Source organism: Plasmodium coatneyi, chromosome 12 (assembly GCF_001680005.1).
Source record: "Plasmodium coatneyi strain Hackeri chromosome 12, complete sequence".
In the NCBI taxonomy this organism is placed as follows: Eukaryota; Apicomplexa; class Aconoidasida; order Haemosporida; family Plasmodiidae; genus Plasmodium; species Plasmodium coatneyi.
The window spans coordinates 3,016,989-3,033,368 of NC_033567.1; the positions used below are offsets into that span (position 1 = coordinate 3,016,989).

Below are 16,380 nucleotides of genomic sequence, written 5' to 3' on the forward strand. Positions count from 1 at the left end.
ATATTCACCTGCACGTTAATACATATTGCTGCTTTTTCTGCGCAATTTGTCCAAAAAAAAAAAAAAAAAAAAAAAAAACGGTTGTTTAATTTGCACAGATTTTAACCTGCACCGAAATTAACCCATCTACTGTACCACTAACAACAAAAACGTAAAACGAATCCCTTTTCAACGTGGACAAAAAAAAAAAAAGACAGCCACAAAGGGGGTCACTGCAGGATGGTGCTACTTTTTCCCTTTCTCCGGTGCATCCATGTGAACGCTTTCATTCATCACCCTCTTGATGGTCTCGTTCATAATGTTGATTCCTTGTTTGCTCTTTTCGCGTACCGTGTTGATTATGGCCTGAAGGGTGGGCAATAAAAAAAATGGGGCGCATACAATATCAAATGGGGGGGAAGTAATGTGGAACAAATGGGGCCGCTCTGCCCTACCCGTTCCACGAAGTTCTTCATGTAACCGAATCCGTTAATGTCCAGCGTGGTGGTCTGCTTGTAATGCGTTTGGCTATCTGCATGGGTGACAGGAAGGATAAGCCAATTTGGAATAAGTGAAAAATGAGGGAAACTCTTTCGAAGCCTCTCCTCCAAACCGTTTGTCACAACCGAGCACACCTACCATCGTCGTCCTTCTGAAGGTACACACACTTTTCAGTCATATTTACAAAGGGAGTCAGCGTGTAGTTGACTGTACTGACTGTCAATTTTTTCTCCCTCAGGTTAATATCTATGTCTTCGATTCCTACGCCTCGCCCGTCTATGTTTAGCAGATTACCTGTGTGGTTGTGTGTGTGGGGGGGAGTACGCATCGGTTAGTAGGTCTCTGTATGAATACACCTTCTCTGGATGAGTTCATTCATGTGAGGAGAAGAATGGCAAGCGGTGGTGGAGTAAACTCACGGAATAGCTTCGGAATGAAGTACTGCAGGTGGACGATCCGCCTCATCCTGAGCGTCTGCTCCTTGGTGTCAATGCATCTGTCAGTAACGTCGATGCTCTTTATGTGATTTTGCACGTTGTTCGGGTACTTTTGCAGGAAGGCCGACTGGTTATATGGGGAGGAAATAGAAAAATAGGAAAAGAAGCATGTTAACCCAGCAACTTTTTTACGTAACACCAGAACACAGTTGCACCGTGGCGTCTCTTCCCTGTGCAGATTCTTTACACATCCTTTTGTTTCCCCTGGAGGAAGCGTGGACAATCCAATTCTTTAATGTAGCGCTCCCTTGCAGGCGCATCATTACCGTGACGGTTCCCCAGTCGTACTGATACATATGCTCCTGTTCAAACAGCTTCATCTCGTTGCTCGGTGGAAGTGGCAGGATGAAAAAGAAGAGAGAATGGGCTAGCCAGTCGAGCGAACCCGTGAGGAGAGTGCCTCAAAGGCACGTCACGCAAATTGAAAAAATAAAACAGGTGAAGCACCAGAGCAGCAGATTCACACGCAGGGGAAGTACACTACATGCCAGTGCCCTTTCCCTCCACTTAAAGAAGATACCACTTCGAACTGTCACAAAGAGAAGGGAAATAAAAACTTGAAAAGGGGCATACACTCACTTGTCCCCTCATTGTGCATGTGCGTGTGTTCTCCTTTTACCCTCGCGGGGGAAATAAAGCGTGGGAACGTGCAGGCAGCGAAAAGCAGGAAATTATTTCACCCCGTGAAACAAGCAGCTTTCATAATTTCGGGGGCGGAAATGTCACCCTTTTTTTGCCTTTGAGCGATGTTGACTTGCTGACTTGTTGACTTGTTTGCTTTTTTTTTTTTTTTTTTTTTTTTCCTACATTATTTTTTCTGTATTTTTTTCCTGCGCTATTTTTTGTGCGTTTTTTTTCCTGCATTTTTTTTGTGCATTTTTTTTTCTGCGTTTTTTTCCGCGGTGTCTGCCAACCGGCAGTGCTAACCACCACGTAGATCACCACGCGGGCATACCGAGACTTGTGCCCCCTCCCCATGTCCATAAAATAAAACCCTACGTGCTTTCATGAAAGGATCTTTTTGTTCTCCCCCACGGACGGACCCACGTACTCACGTTGAAGGAAGTTGCCCACTCGGTCGCGGTGTCGACTCTGCCTTTTCGCACACTTTCCATCCGCGGTTGTTCTGGCCCACTTTTTTTTGTTAATCCTTTTAAAAGGGGAGAAGTCTTTTTTTTTTTCCAAAGTGATGTTGTGATATGCTATAAGGGGATACTCAGTGGAAGCTATTGACCTGCTTCGTCACCCCGTCGTGGTGGTATTTCCACTCCCCCGGTGTAGTCCCTCCCCTTCGCGCGATTCCTATGTGTTTGTTTATGTTACCCCCTGACATGGTCAGTGGTGCTTCGCATTTTTTTTTTTTTTTTTTCCTTTACGCAATACATACAGTCGTTATTGGGAAAGTCTTTTCTGTGGCGCTCCAACTTTGTCAAATTAGCTGAGCTTTGTCCATGTACCTTTTTTTTTTTTTTTTTTTTTTCCAAGCAGCTCAAAATTTGCGGCAGCGCCATTTTGTTCGCTTCCGGTCTTCCCTACCGTTTTATCACACCAGTGGTGCTGCGTCTGCGTCTGTGGCTTAGGAGCACACGCCACTGTGGTGACCACATTGCGTCCAACACTATCTTGAGTTTTTTTTCCCTCGCACACTGCCTGCACAGTGCGGGTGTACTTCAGCAAAAGAGCAAGTCACTCGCAAGTGATCGTGGCGCAAAAAAAAAAAAAAGGCGGAAAAGAGGGAAAAAAAAAAAATATGAACAGTTCATAAAAAAAAAAAAAAAAAAAAACGCAAAAACGAAAGAGCAAATAAAAACCAAAACGTAGATGAGGTGCAACAGGCAGCTCCAATGAAGTGCCAAAAAGGGGACCCACAGTCGATCGAGCATATAGGGGCCCCCTAAAACGAACGAATTTAAGCAACACTTGAACCACGCGTCCAGAAAGATGAGTGGCTGGCTGCTCAACCTACTGGCAAACACAAAGTTCCACATCGACAGAGCCAGAGTAGCTTTCGTCTTCCTTTCCAACCTGCTCCTCATTAACATCCCATTGAAAAATGTCCAGGTGAAAAATATTTCCTTCAAATTCGATTTCATAAAAAGAATAATTACATTTTTCTCCAAAAAAAAAAAAAAACAAAAAAAAGCAACAACATGGAGGAAGAAGGAGATCCACGTCGAGTCCCTAAGTTGTACACTCGATTGGAGAGAATACGAAGAACACAACTTGGACCACAACGTCTATGCGAGGTTACTACATGAATCGCTTGAGAAAAGGATTATTCATTCCATTTGGATTAAATTGCTACGCCTTTTTTTGGACGCCATTTTTAAACACTACTTTTTACGGGTAGGCAAGCTCTGCGTGAAGATTCGCTACCGCCATGCACACACACATGGGGAGGTGTGCGGGGGTGGTCATACCTGCCAGACGAACAGGAGGACCACCTACCATTTGATTCTTTGCGACGTTTGCCTTTTTCTGGACCACTATGGAGGGACTACAAATTGGCAAGTTGGGGAAAACCAACACAAACAGGCCACTCCAGGCAAGTGGAAGGACCATCTGTCGGCCCCCCCACCGAGTCACCTCCGGTGTAGAAAAATCTACCTGAGAAAGGAAAACGAGCGAACCAACATAATCCTGGTGAAAAATGTTTTTTTTTTTGTCAACGAGAAGAGGGCGTTTGTTTCTATGCTTCACCTGAACGGTCAAGCGTGCGAATTGAAGGAGATTTTCCACAGATGGATAAGGAGGCAACCAGGGGACCACTTTGTAAAGGACTTAATAAAGGTCCTCCTCCAGAGGAACAGTGTGAACCCCCCTCTGTGGAGCTTCCTCCAGGAAAAACTGCCAATCATATCCTCCCCCTTCGTTGCCCCAATTGGCCCCAATTTAGGGTCCACTTTTACCGCAGAATTTTTTTCAAATTTTTTTTTTCTCCTAGACAGTCTCATTGTTGAATTGCATTTGGGGGGCGACGCCGAGGTGCACACCCGGGGAAGGAAGTTATTATTTGAAACCCCCTTGGAGAAGGTCGACTCATCCATTTGTATAAACCCATTGGAGATGTTCTCCCTGTCGGTGAAATCCCTCCTAACATGGACAGACAAAAATGTAATTTGCATTAATGTGAAAAAGGCTGACAAGCTCCTTTGTGACGTCCCTATGGAGGATGACCTGGACAAATGGCAAGACAAATACAACGTAGAGGATATCGAAGCGGTGCGTTGTAAAACCTTCCCCTCGAGTAGAAGTAGACATAGAGAAAACTTCCTCCTTCGGGAGGGATCGAACAGGTACCGACTCAGTCTAGACAACTCATGTGTAATAATCCACCTGGAGGAGTTACTAACCCTACAGAGGAGGTTAACCTGTCTATTCGGGTTAGGGTTATGGTTAGGGTTAGGAGTAGGACATGGTGAGGAGAAATTCACGGGAAGGATTGCCTCCCCATCAGAGGACACACCCCATCGAGGTAACTTCATAACGGAGGAAGTTCTCATGTCACTTTTTAACTTCACCATTTATGTTAATAAAAATTTGAGCAAGTCCCTCCTGTTGAAGCGTTATCCACTTGGGAAACCTCGGGAAGAGGAGCTACCCTACGGCATGTGTGCCCAGCAGGGAAAGGAAGGCATACTCAAACTGGAGGTGCAGGAAGTGACAAATCATGCAGTTAGAGACGATCCATGTGGAAATAACCAGGGGGGAACGGTCAACACAGATGAGGAAGAACACACACATACGGGGAGGACGCGTGAAGGGAGTCCACATTTCCACCTGAACAAGGTCATACTAAAGTGGGTATATTATCAGCAGGGGGTTCTTTACGAGTACGCCATAAGTGACCCCATGGATGTTATCCTGAAGAGAGAGGAGAGGCAGGACGGGGGAAGACTCTCTCCAGTGACCATCGCCTATGTAGGAATGTCTACATGGTACCTACTACCGGAGCATATTATATTTGTGCATGATTTGTACCTGTTGTATTGCCAACAAGGAAGGAAAAACCGCTTCCCCCTGAGGAGCAAATTAATCAGGAGGAACAAGAGAAGACGTTATGACACCATGAGGAGGGTCACCCACTCGAGCAGCTACATAATTCTGACCCTTAAAAAATGCCAAATACATTTGTTCTGCATTTCACGCAACTTTGACATTTATTGGAGGGTCTGTAGATACATTGGTCATGGAGATGTGAAGCCACCAATGGAGACAAGGGGGGATGCCAAAGAGACTCCTCCTCTAGCCAGCATCTGTACGAACTTCAACCTTGTGTACCTCCTAAATATCACGTCGACTGGGGAATGCTCGTCCAAGCAGAGTAGTAGGACCTGTTGTAGCCACTTCTACCTGAGCAACGTGGGCATACAGGTGAGCGAACTTCAAAACCGACTGAGTCAGGTGTGCATCTTTAAAACAGACAAGGTGACCAACTCAAAAATACAATCACAACGGGGGATAAGTGAACAGCCACGCCAACCGAATAACCGCTACGACGTCGTTATACGCATGAGAGGTAAGAAGGTCCACGTGGATATGCGTAATATCGCACAGGTGACCTTCTGTAGTTTTGTTATGTACGAGTTGTACGCCTCTGTAATTAGGATGGTGAACGGGGTGGACTGGGGGGGAGGGCTGAGCAGCCAACCATGGGGACTGTCACAGGGGGAGTCACTTGCCAATCTAGCAGCAGAACCAGGGGCAGAAACAAACAGCTCTCTGCACACCTGGATGAAGAAACGCCGCTACAAGAGACGTGTGTACCATTTCGTGCGAAGAGGAAGAAACACCCCCCCGATGAGCGAAAGTTACCACGGAGAAAACTCTCCCAAGGAATGCGACTGCCAAGACGAGGGAGAGTCCCCTAAGCAGAGCATCCCCCTTCACCAAAAAAGTGTTAAAAAAGTAATCCATTCTTTGCGTAACAAGCGCAATCTGCTAAAGTACGAACTCCAAATAGACCTAAAAAGTCAAGTAGTATTCGTCTCGGCCGACCAGGTATACTCCCTGCATGAGTTGCAAAAAATTACAAATGAAGAACTGAAGAGGAATGAACACACGTTATGCCTGACTGGCCGGTTGTCTCTCCTCTACTTTGATCCCCTCCAAAGGGAGAATATAAAACGGTGCAAGTTTATGCAGCTGCATTTGGATGCCCACCAAGTGAAGGTCAGGAAGAGGACCCATTCAAACAAAACGTTTAAACTCTTCCATTTTGAGAAGAAACTCTCCCAGAGGGGGGGTCCCCCCATACCTGGCGTTTTTTCCCCATCGTTTTACAACATTTTTCGCGCTGCAAAGAGGAGTCACCCTTGGGGGGGTCGCTCGGGCCGTTACTTCATCGTGGAGTCCACCGTGAGGAACGTCGACGAAGTGATGCACAAAGTGGTGAACAAATGGATAGACGACGTGGTAGACGACGTGACGAACGATATGGTGGAGGACAGACCCCCTGGGGGGACCAGAAAGTACAACTCCGAAACGGTGATCCGAGGAAGGGGTCTCCGGATGATTTACAAAACGAACGACTTCTTCTTCTTCCTGAACAAGTACCTGCTGACCGATGCGTGTTACCTCTTCTCGGCGAAGCGTGCCGTGGAGGAGGCGGCCCAAAACCCTGAGGAGGTCGACACGGAGCAGTATATGCACAACGAGAGTGAATACCTGTACTTCCCCGAAGCAGAGGTGGCAGACCCGTTCACCCTCCGAAACAGTCTCTCACGGAAGAGACAAATTAAAATAGGCATCCCCAAAACGGAGAAGATGCAAGTACGCACCATTGGAGAGCACTACCCCGGGTATAGAGTCAAACGGAGCGAATTGAAGACCCTCCCAATCAGCCTGAACAAGCACCAACTCGTCCTAAACAAAGTCATCCTCTTCCTTCCATCCATGACAAACAACAGGAACTTCCTAGTTACACAAAGTGATGTAATCGTAAGAAACCACATTGAGCTTAAAAAAAAAAAAAAAATTGAAATTTTGGACAAAACACATGTCTACTTTTTAAACATGCAAATGCATTCTATGGATGGATCCGTCATCACGAGAAATCTTAACATGATGATAATGCACATGAGAAGCGTTTTGTCAAGACTACCCAAGCCATTCACTCTTTCTGTTCATGTGTCTGGCGTCGTTCGTATCTCTCCCAGGAGCTACAAACTACTGCAGGACATCTTCCTCGAAAATGTTTTGGGCAATCATTTTGAGCATGTCCAAGGGAGGCACTACAAGGGGAAAGCTCCCCCCGATGGAAAAAAATTAAACGGAGAGGTACCAAGTATAAACGGGGTAAGTACTAATAAAGGACGGCGAGTCAAAGATCTGGACGTACGTCTGCACTTTTTGCACATGCAGGTCGAACTTCAAAACGATTCCTTAAACAGCAGAATGAATTACCTCTTTGGAAAGTTCGTTTTTGCAAGAACGGTGAGATACTTAGGGGAGGAAAATATCGTAACGTATGTTAAGGGAATTGTACCCCTTGTGATGAACACCTTCTATGAGTATCCCTACGATATTCTCATGCACCACAGGAAGTTGAACCCGAGGAAGTATGCCAAATGGCTAGCTCGCATGAACCAGTCAGATGTAGAACATAACGAACATTCATTCAATTATCTCCTAAGGACCAAGTTGAGAAAATATGCACGAGTGAAGAAGAAAGAAAGAAAAACTTTCCACCTTGTATACAACCGGGTTAGACGAGACCAACTGGGGTGCGACGTAACGAATCACGTGGATGTCAAAATAGACAGGATCTACCTGAACACGGACCCATTGCAGTTGTTCAATTTGTACACCTTCTACTTTGTGGATGATAGGAACGTCCATCTAAGTCGGGTGGAAAAGTTGTTCCATCGGGAGGGGTGTGCCAAGCTGTTCGGCAAGGCACCCCCCTCAGATGAGCAATTCGCCCAGAGGGGGCATTCCGCTCACATGTGGCTGCCCCACCAAACGAGCATGGAAAACCTCAAACTGGAAAGCATAAAAAACGCCCCTCCAGAGGAACCACTCGACAGACGCATCCTCAAAACCTACCAAAGGATGGTAAAAAAATTGACCAGCTCCGACTTCAGCAATTACAACAGTGTCATCAGAAGCAACAACGTGTATACGGTGCGTGTTCAAATGAGACATGCCCACTTCAGCTTCAACTTTCTTTTTTACCAAAATGTGCTTGGCGTGAGGAGAATGCCACTCGGGGGAAGGAAGCAACCAGAAGACGGACAGTCGTACCCGTTCGGTCTGACCTACAAGGGAAGCCTCGACTTTCGCTCATCATTCAATCTGCGCAAAAGCATCTTTCAAAAATTTGCGAAAAAGGAAAAATACATATTTTTCAACCATTACGTGGTGGATAATTTTTTGCAAAATCGCCTGAACAAGTCAGGTGAATTGGCAAATTTAGTGTTACACACAGTTGATCACATCGGGGACGAAATGGACGAACACATCTACTTCAACTGTAACATAGGAAGAAAGAACTACTTATATCTAACTAACCGAGAAGGGTCCTACTGCATAAGTAGGAATATCAATCTGTGCGTGAGTGCCAGGAATGAAAAGGTGATTTATTTTAGTAACGATGAGAAGAGTGTTAAAATGGGGGGACTACATTACAGGGAGGTGTTTCTCGATAAGTCATTCGGCAGTTCCCCCTTTGGGGGGGAAGACGAAAAGTCCGCAAAGGAAAAAAAAATCATATGCGATGTGCAGTTGCTGGATCATAACGGGGTGGATATAAGGAAAGGCAACCCCAACGGTGGTGCTTCTACAAAATCGGAACGGAAAGAAGATTCTCCCGGATGGGAAGAACATAAAGTGGTGGAGCCGAAGGGGGCACCTCAACGTGAGGTGAACTTCACCCCTCCACCCAGCATCAGTGTGGACGTTGTAAAAAGCTACGAACACATGGAAAGCCCCTGTGCAAAGCCAAAGTACATCGACGTGCAGGTAAAACAAGCCAACGTGGTGATAAAGTTAGCAGACCTCCTTTACCTGGGCAGTAAGTTACACGATCTGCTGTATATAATGAACAGACACGAGGAGGTGAACGTGTGCCTGTTCAGATTGAGCGAAGCATCATCGAAAAAAAAAGACAGACATAAGTGCAAAATAAAAAGAATGAAGCTTATTAGTTATTCTACCTTTATCGTGAGGGTCATTCTGTCCAGTTTGGATCTCCACTTATTCGAAAATGTCTACTACACAAAATTGAAGAAATGCAAAAAAAGCAAAATTTCACATGTACATGTTCAGGCAAATTACGAATATCTCACCTGCCATAAAAAGAACGAGACTCTTTTTAAAAGACACCAATGTGATCTATCCCTGCAGATAAACTTTGCAAAGAACAACATCTATGAGGAGTTCACTCGGGGGATACACCTGAAGGTTATTTGCGTTAGGACACGGAACCAAAGCAACCTCATCGTAATTTTGGACGAAGAAGGGGTGAATATTTTCCTCACGAAAAATGCATTTAGAGGTCTTCTCCGGCTGTACGAGGAGGCCAACGATTGGAGGAATTATCGCTCCAGGGAGGTGGCCCACGGGGGTTGCTATACCGATGAAGGAGCAGAGCATATCACTGACGGTGAAAGGGTTGGTAGGTGTTCCGTAAACCTCCGCTGTGACCCGCACAATGAGGAGAGTCGTGCACAGTCCAGGAGAATCCAAAGGAGCAGGCGAAATTATGAAGAAGGGGGGGGTACACACAATTGTGCAGACGGGGAAGACAAGGGGGGCGGATCCACCTTCGTGAGGAGGAGAAGTCCGAAGCTGAGGGCCCTCCTGCGAAGCAAGCACTTCAATTTTCCCCACGATGATTACACAGTGGTGAATAGGACATACGAACGAGTGGCAACCTACCGAAGCAGCGAAATAAGTCACTTCCCTTTTGATAGAAGCAACCCTGTGCACATGCTCTACGTACGACGAATGGAAAGCTTTGTATTCCCATCGTTGATGTCAAAGTGGAGTGCAAGTGGGGAGATTGTCCTGTCATGTGAGAACTCCTTCTACGTCGTCTCTTCAACTGTTTGCATCTACAATGACACGAATCACGACATGGTGCTCCTAACTAACAACCAAAGAATCCTTTTATTTGCAAAGAGACCCACTTACCGAAGTACACACAGATGCAACATAAAACGGGATCACTTCATGTTGGTTCTTTTTTACAAAAAGAGCTTGTTCATTTCGGGCAAGCTATCTCTCCACGACCTTAAGAGTGCCAACATAATGGGAAAGGAAAAATTACACCAGTTTATGGAGCATAAAAAGTACTTCTCGTGTAGGTTAAGTCCGGATCGGCGTGGGAACGACCTCCTGTGCGGAGCATCCGTTAAGGTGGTTCCCCTGCGAAGAGTACGGGATAGTGCCCATTTCTTTCGCCCAGATGAGGGTAGAAATTGTGCCAATGGGGGAGGTGATTCAGATTCAAGCGGGCCTAGTAAGCACCTCACCAACCAGTACAGCATCTACAACCGGATAAGGAGAAAATTTGCGAAGATGATCCTAAACGACGAGTGGCTCTACCACAACTTCAACAGCCATGACGACTGCATCTTCACCAACCTGACGGTGATACAAAATAACAAAACAAACGACGGGTTGCTCTACATTCATATTGCACAGATGACAAAGATGAGGAACACCCTACCTATTAGGGTGCACTACAGGAGTGGCAACACCGCATGCAGCGTAAAAGCTTTTTCATCCAAGGAAATTTTCTCTACCGACTTGGACCTAAACGTAAGTTGCAACACGCTCAAGGGTAGCAGGATGAAAATAACCTACGAAAAGCGGTTAGGCTTCTCCCCCGTAGGGGATCCATGTGCGTCAACAACTGCCAACCACCACCCACAGAACAATGATCCGAAAGAGGAACACACAAAGGGGGAATTCCCTCCTCAGAGGAGCTCCTCGAAGCAACACCACGAGGATGTGACGCACTACTATGTGAATGTCATAAAATGGAACAACGAAATTATCGTCACGTGTCATACGCTGATTTGTCTCTACGCCGATGAGTTGAAAAATGTCGAAGTGAACAGGAAGAGGATTTACTTTGTGCGCTCTTCCGGGGGAGTTTGCAATACATCTAAGTGTAGTGAAAGTATTCTGTCTTCCCCCCTGACGTTTCCACTGAAACGCCTCAACCTGTACGTTGGCACATTCAACGAACCGGTCAGCAGCATCCACATGGGAAGTTACAAAAATAGTAACATACCCATTAACAGCTTTAAAGAGGTAAACATATCTGTCACACAGGGAGGTAGAGAATGCTCATCCTACTACGCAGTGGAGTACAAAAAAAACTGCTCACCTGGCAACCATAGTCGGTATAGCAGAGTCAGTTCCTTGCTCGTTATCTACCCTCGATTTGTCATGCTAAATCAAACCAACTTCAATGTGGTTATGTCCTCCTCCTGCAGTAGCGACTCCATGGTGTACACATTTGAGCGGAGATCCAGATCAGTTATTAACCTCCTGGAGAGTGAGAAACGGAGCTTTTTCTTTCAAATTGGAAAATCTAATATAAGTAACGACTACGTTTTTATGAGTGGTGGGTTAGACATCACGAAAGAAGGATCCTACATTTTGTGCTTCACCAAGGGGGGATCTTCATCAAACAGTCTGAACAACTTGCCTCAAAAGGGTGATAAAAATCACCTGCACAAGTCAGGCAAAAGTGAAAAAATAAAAACTCAATTTGTGCACCTCAAAATAAAAATAATAGAAGGGAGGAAGTTAAAAGAAGAGAGTGGCATCCACTGGGGATCCAACTGTCTCTTCATAATAATCTCCAATCATAGAACGGAGAAAAAAAAACTGAAAAAATATCTCACCAGAATTAACTCTCCCAATGTGCTAATGCACTCCATGGAAAGTAATGAAAAGGAAAACACTCTAATGAACATTTACCATTTTATTAAGGAGGAGGAAAAAGTAAAAAAACTTTACGTGTACAATGACATGGACATAGACCTCATGTTTGATGTTTTTCATTTTAGTGAGTTTGTTCACATGATTAGGAAAGTGTTGGAAGAGGAAAACAACGCATGCACTGCACACAAAGAGGGTAACGAGCCACCCTATGAACAGAAAGGAACAGTAAATCGTTCTACCTCCCAAGGGAGACACAATCGAACAAAGGAAAGCTTCTTCAGAAATATCTTCCTCGTCGAAAGTAGTGAAAACTCCAGTGCAGATGAGCTGATTCAGAAAGAACAGAACGCCAATTATGACACGACCAAACTGACCAGGCAAAACGTAAGTTACATTTCCAACCATGTTAACCAACTCAAAAAATTTGTCCAAGTGAATCTGAGACAACTCCGACGAATAAGAAGAAAGAGCATACGTTTGTTCCCCCTTCGGAAGAACAAAAATGTTAAGAATTCCTTTTTAGTGATCTACCCATGGCGGAATGCTAAGACGTACCAAATTGTGAAGTTTTCGCTCAAGAGGAAGAAGCACGTGTTGACCTTCTCACGCAGCTGTCAAAGTGGTAACCCGCCTGATCCCCCCCTGGTGATCATCCTCGAAACATTCATTCTGAGCAAAAAGGGGAAAAAAAAAATCCTCGTGAAGATATCCCAACATGTGGATAATATAGTGCACATCCGTGGTAAGGTAAATATGAGCACCTTTTTCAACCCGGGGGTAGGTACCCCCCCAAGGGTATTAATGAACAGTGGGGAGAACACCGCTGTTGTGAAGCCAATGCCTGATCTACACAATCTGGAGAGAGTAACTAAAAGGGGATGTGATCCATATAGGAGCCTCACTACTGAGCAAATAAATCTGCTCAAAAAGTATGCAACCGTTGTGGGAACATCCAACAGGGGAGCATACCCAAAACGATTACACACAAAATTGCAACCACTGCAAGGACCCACGTTTGTAAGAAGACAATTAAAAAAAAGGGAAGATAACGCAGCACCCCCCACGTACTGCCACTTTAAGAATAAGAACGTCACCTTTGTTGAAAGCAGGAACAAGTACAAGTTTATTTTTACGAAGAGGGAGAAGGGAACACCGAAGGGTGGTCTACACTTCTACGTGAGCATCCCGAAGGGCATCCGAATAAATGTCTTCTCGACTGTATTGGTGGAGGGGGATGGAGAGGGGAAGTTATCTCTACAGACAGGGCAGACAAGGCATAAGGACCAAGTAATATTGGAAGCCCCACCGAATGATGAACGACTACGCACCATGGCTCACTCCTCTCAGAGGAATCTTTTTAAAAAAAAAAAAAACTCTCATCTGTGCACCCTCATGTTGCGAAACACAAACATGTTGGTGGGTCTGCACAGGAACAACCAGCCGAACGTTGTTCTGTTTTCCCTTGGAGATGCCACCATAATGGAGTTCGCATCATCCGACATGAAGAAGGTACTTTGCAAGTATGACGTGAAGGGAGGTCCACACAATAATGAGGGAGACATGACACGGACGATGAGTGAAGACGTCCATACGGAACATCTAACCAGCAGCAACCGTTTGGCATGTCTACACATGGAGTACGAAATTCACCCCAGCGAGTGGAACATTAAGAAGTTCGAGTTGGCCATTTCGCCTGTACACGTTCAGGTAACTTTAAACATGGTGGAAAACTTTGCCTACTGTTATGAGAAATTCTGGAGGGGAACTACACGTAGAAGTAGAAAGGTCGCAAAGGATGTCTTCCAGTTTTATTTCTCCACCACGTGTTCGAACGCTTCGGGGGAGAATGACCCACCGTTCAGTTCACCTTTCCATGTGGGTCTTCCTCGTAGTCGAAACAGTTTTGTCGACCCAAACCGGCCAATCAATCACAGATCCATCTACAGTAACCTCCTGGAAGGAAAAAAGAAAAAACTCAAAATAGGAAATTTTCAAGTGTCCAGTTTGAGCATCCACTTATCCTTCCAAAAGGAAAATGCATGCAGCATATATCAGTATAAAAATAAAGGACCATCCAAATTAGCCATTCGTTTTACTTACCTCAACGACCTAGACGACGCCGATGTTACGATGAGTCCTCTCTGTCTAAGTAAGGTCAATGAAAAGGAGGTGCAAAATTTTCTTAACTACCTCTTCGACTTTTATATGAAGGAGCTTTACAAGGGTCTCTTTTTTTACCTGACCAGGATGAATTTGGTAAACAAGTACATAAGCGACTACTACAGTTTTTTTCACGTGCTCATGGACAGCTCCATTTTTAACGTCGACCTGTCCGCCGGTCTTAACCCGGTTAGCGGTGTTGGCCCCGTTAGGGGGGTGAGTGGAACCCCTCCGAATGGAGAGAACAGCCAGATGCAGAACAGACGTAATAGAAACAACACCGCCGGAAGAAGACACACCAGTCTGACGAATGAGTGTCTCAGAGGAAGAAAAAAAGACGAGACGCATTTCCATGTGGAACCCCACAGAAAGATTGTGAGCGATTCCAACTTTTACATCAGAACAAAAAAGAGGGATGTTTTAAAAAAACTAAATAGAGACCTCTTTTACGGAAGGAAGGAGAAAAGAATGTCCCTCTTTGAGGAGAATGCAGAGAGCAACTGCATCGCTGTAGAGAGTTCCTACGGAGGGAGTGAAGAAAAGGAAAGTGCCCAGGTGGCACACCCCAACAATTTTAGCCTACTGAACAACACGCTGAAGACACTAGGGAAGGACATCATGTCCAGCATTAACTATTACCTCTACGATGCAGCTAACGTAGGGGCGGCCACACTCAGCAGGGCCACGCTCAGTACGGCGGGAGTTCAGAGGGAGAAATCCCAACAGCCAAACGGGGCAACCTTTTTTAAGACTGAAAAGATGCACATAATGAGGCACTTTTTGGAAAACCGATCCAACCCACCAACAGGTGGTGAGATGCCCACTAAGGTAATGAGGAAGCGCCGCAGGGAAGTGGTGAACCAGCTGTCCAACAGAGTAACCTCCTACACAATTCATTGCCCAAACTCTCACATAAATCATGCATGTGTGCAGTGTGCACTTATTTACTTCTCTTCCCCTTCCCATCTCAGACGGATGAGGAGTTCTCCACGTATCTGTCCCTCTACCGGAGGAACAAAATCGTGCACGATGAATACGTCCCTCGGGTGTGCAGCGCAATGGACCACCATCTCGTGTAAGGACCCAACGTGAGAACAATCCGCTGTGCAAACAGTACTTTTAGCAAACCGAAAAAATCGTGAGAGACGCACATTTGCATGTTTTCCCTTTTCTGTTCCCCCCCTTGGCAGACGCAACCTGGTCGTGTTGGATTACCTGCACGACAAACAGGAGCGCAACTTGCTCCTCTTCTGTGACGAGTATTTGGTAATGTTCCACCGAAACAGCAGGACCATTGTGCGGAAGCAAAACATTGTAAAGGTCGAGATCACCTGTGTCCATTTCAACTTCACATTCGACCGAGACAAAAGCTTAATCATAAATTTAAGACATATCATCAGGAAGAATAAGGACAACTTCCTCGGGTTTTACTTCGACGTGCTTTTCAAAAGAAAAAAAAAAAGACTTTTACAGAAAATAAAAAAAAAGTTAAACAGAATAGTATACTTCCTTTACTACATATTTTACTTCATCCACAATTACCAGCGGAAGGTAAAAGGTTTGAAGGGGAGCAGGGATCCCCCAACGAGGAAGAACGTGAATTCGTTCGTTACAATTTTCGAGGGGCATCAGAAGGTCTTTTTTTCTGTTTCCTCCCTGGTCCATTTGGCGCGCTTTTACTTTAACATGCGCTGCCTGCTCTTCCACATGTGCCAGCCGTCCAGCTAAGCTACAGCGGTCAGAACAATCAGCGCTGCAATCGCACTTTGCACAAACATGCTCCTTTACCGCATCCCCGTTGCGCCACACAGGGGGGGCACATCCATTTGACGAACTCCATCCCTGCAATCATGGGCCCACAATTTTACAGCATGAACAGCACAACACAGGGGGGTGGCGTAAATTATTGTCCTTTTTTTTTTTTTTTTTTTTTTTTTTCTCCAATGCATAACACAATTTTGCAAAAATTGCCCCACGTGGGTAATCCCCAAGGGTAGAAAAAATCAACTTACTTGCAACGTCAATTACGACTACCGCGTTTGGACTCTTCACTGGAGTAAACTAAATGGGAGAACGGGATCTCCACGCGGGGAGGCACAGTCAATCAATCGGGTACGCCCAAGGGGGGAAACTTTTTTAAAAAAAAAAAAAAAAAAAAAAAAAATTTTTCCATGTGAAGGTTCACTCGTTGCCAAGAAATATGAACCGTGGAATGCTTCCCCGCTGCGGAAAAAAAATAAAACAGCAGGGAGCATCCTGTGCGTGTATAGTCACCCACCCTGGGAAGTCACCAAAATGAAGCGCACATAAAACGCGCCCGGTTAAGTGACGAATCCAAACG

At 45.4% G+C, this 16,380-nt stretch overlaps 2 protein-coding genes across 2 annotated transcripts; one reads left to right on the top strand and one right to left on the bottom strand.

The window, feature by feature from the left end:
• Positions 1–225: 225 nt before the first annotated feature.
• On the bottom strand, positions 226–1,297 carry PCOAH_00043420 (MSF1-like protein; the record flags this gene model as incomplete). The annotated part of the gene is made up of 5 exons (XM_020061126.1): positions 226–345; positions 435–511; positions 619–774; positions 900–1,044; positions 1,244–1,297. The coding sequence occupies 5 exons, from the start codon at positions 1,295–1,297 to the stop codon at positions 226–228; spliced, it is 552 nt and encodes a 183-aa protein (XP_019916609.1).
• Positions 1,298–2,918: 1,621 nt separating this feature from the next.
• Positions 2,919–15,767, top strand: PCOAH_00043430 (Uncharacterized protein; the record flags this gene model as incomplete). The annotated part of the gene is made up of 3 exons (XM_020061127.1): positions 2,919–14,867; positions 15,011–15,114; positions 15,230–15,767. 3 exons carry the CDS (start codon positions 2,919–2,921, stop codon positions 15,765–15,767), a joined length of 12,591 nt encoding a protein of 4,196 aa, XP_019916944.1.
• Positions 15,768–16,380: the final 613 nt, after the last annotated feature.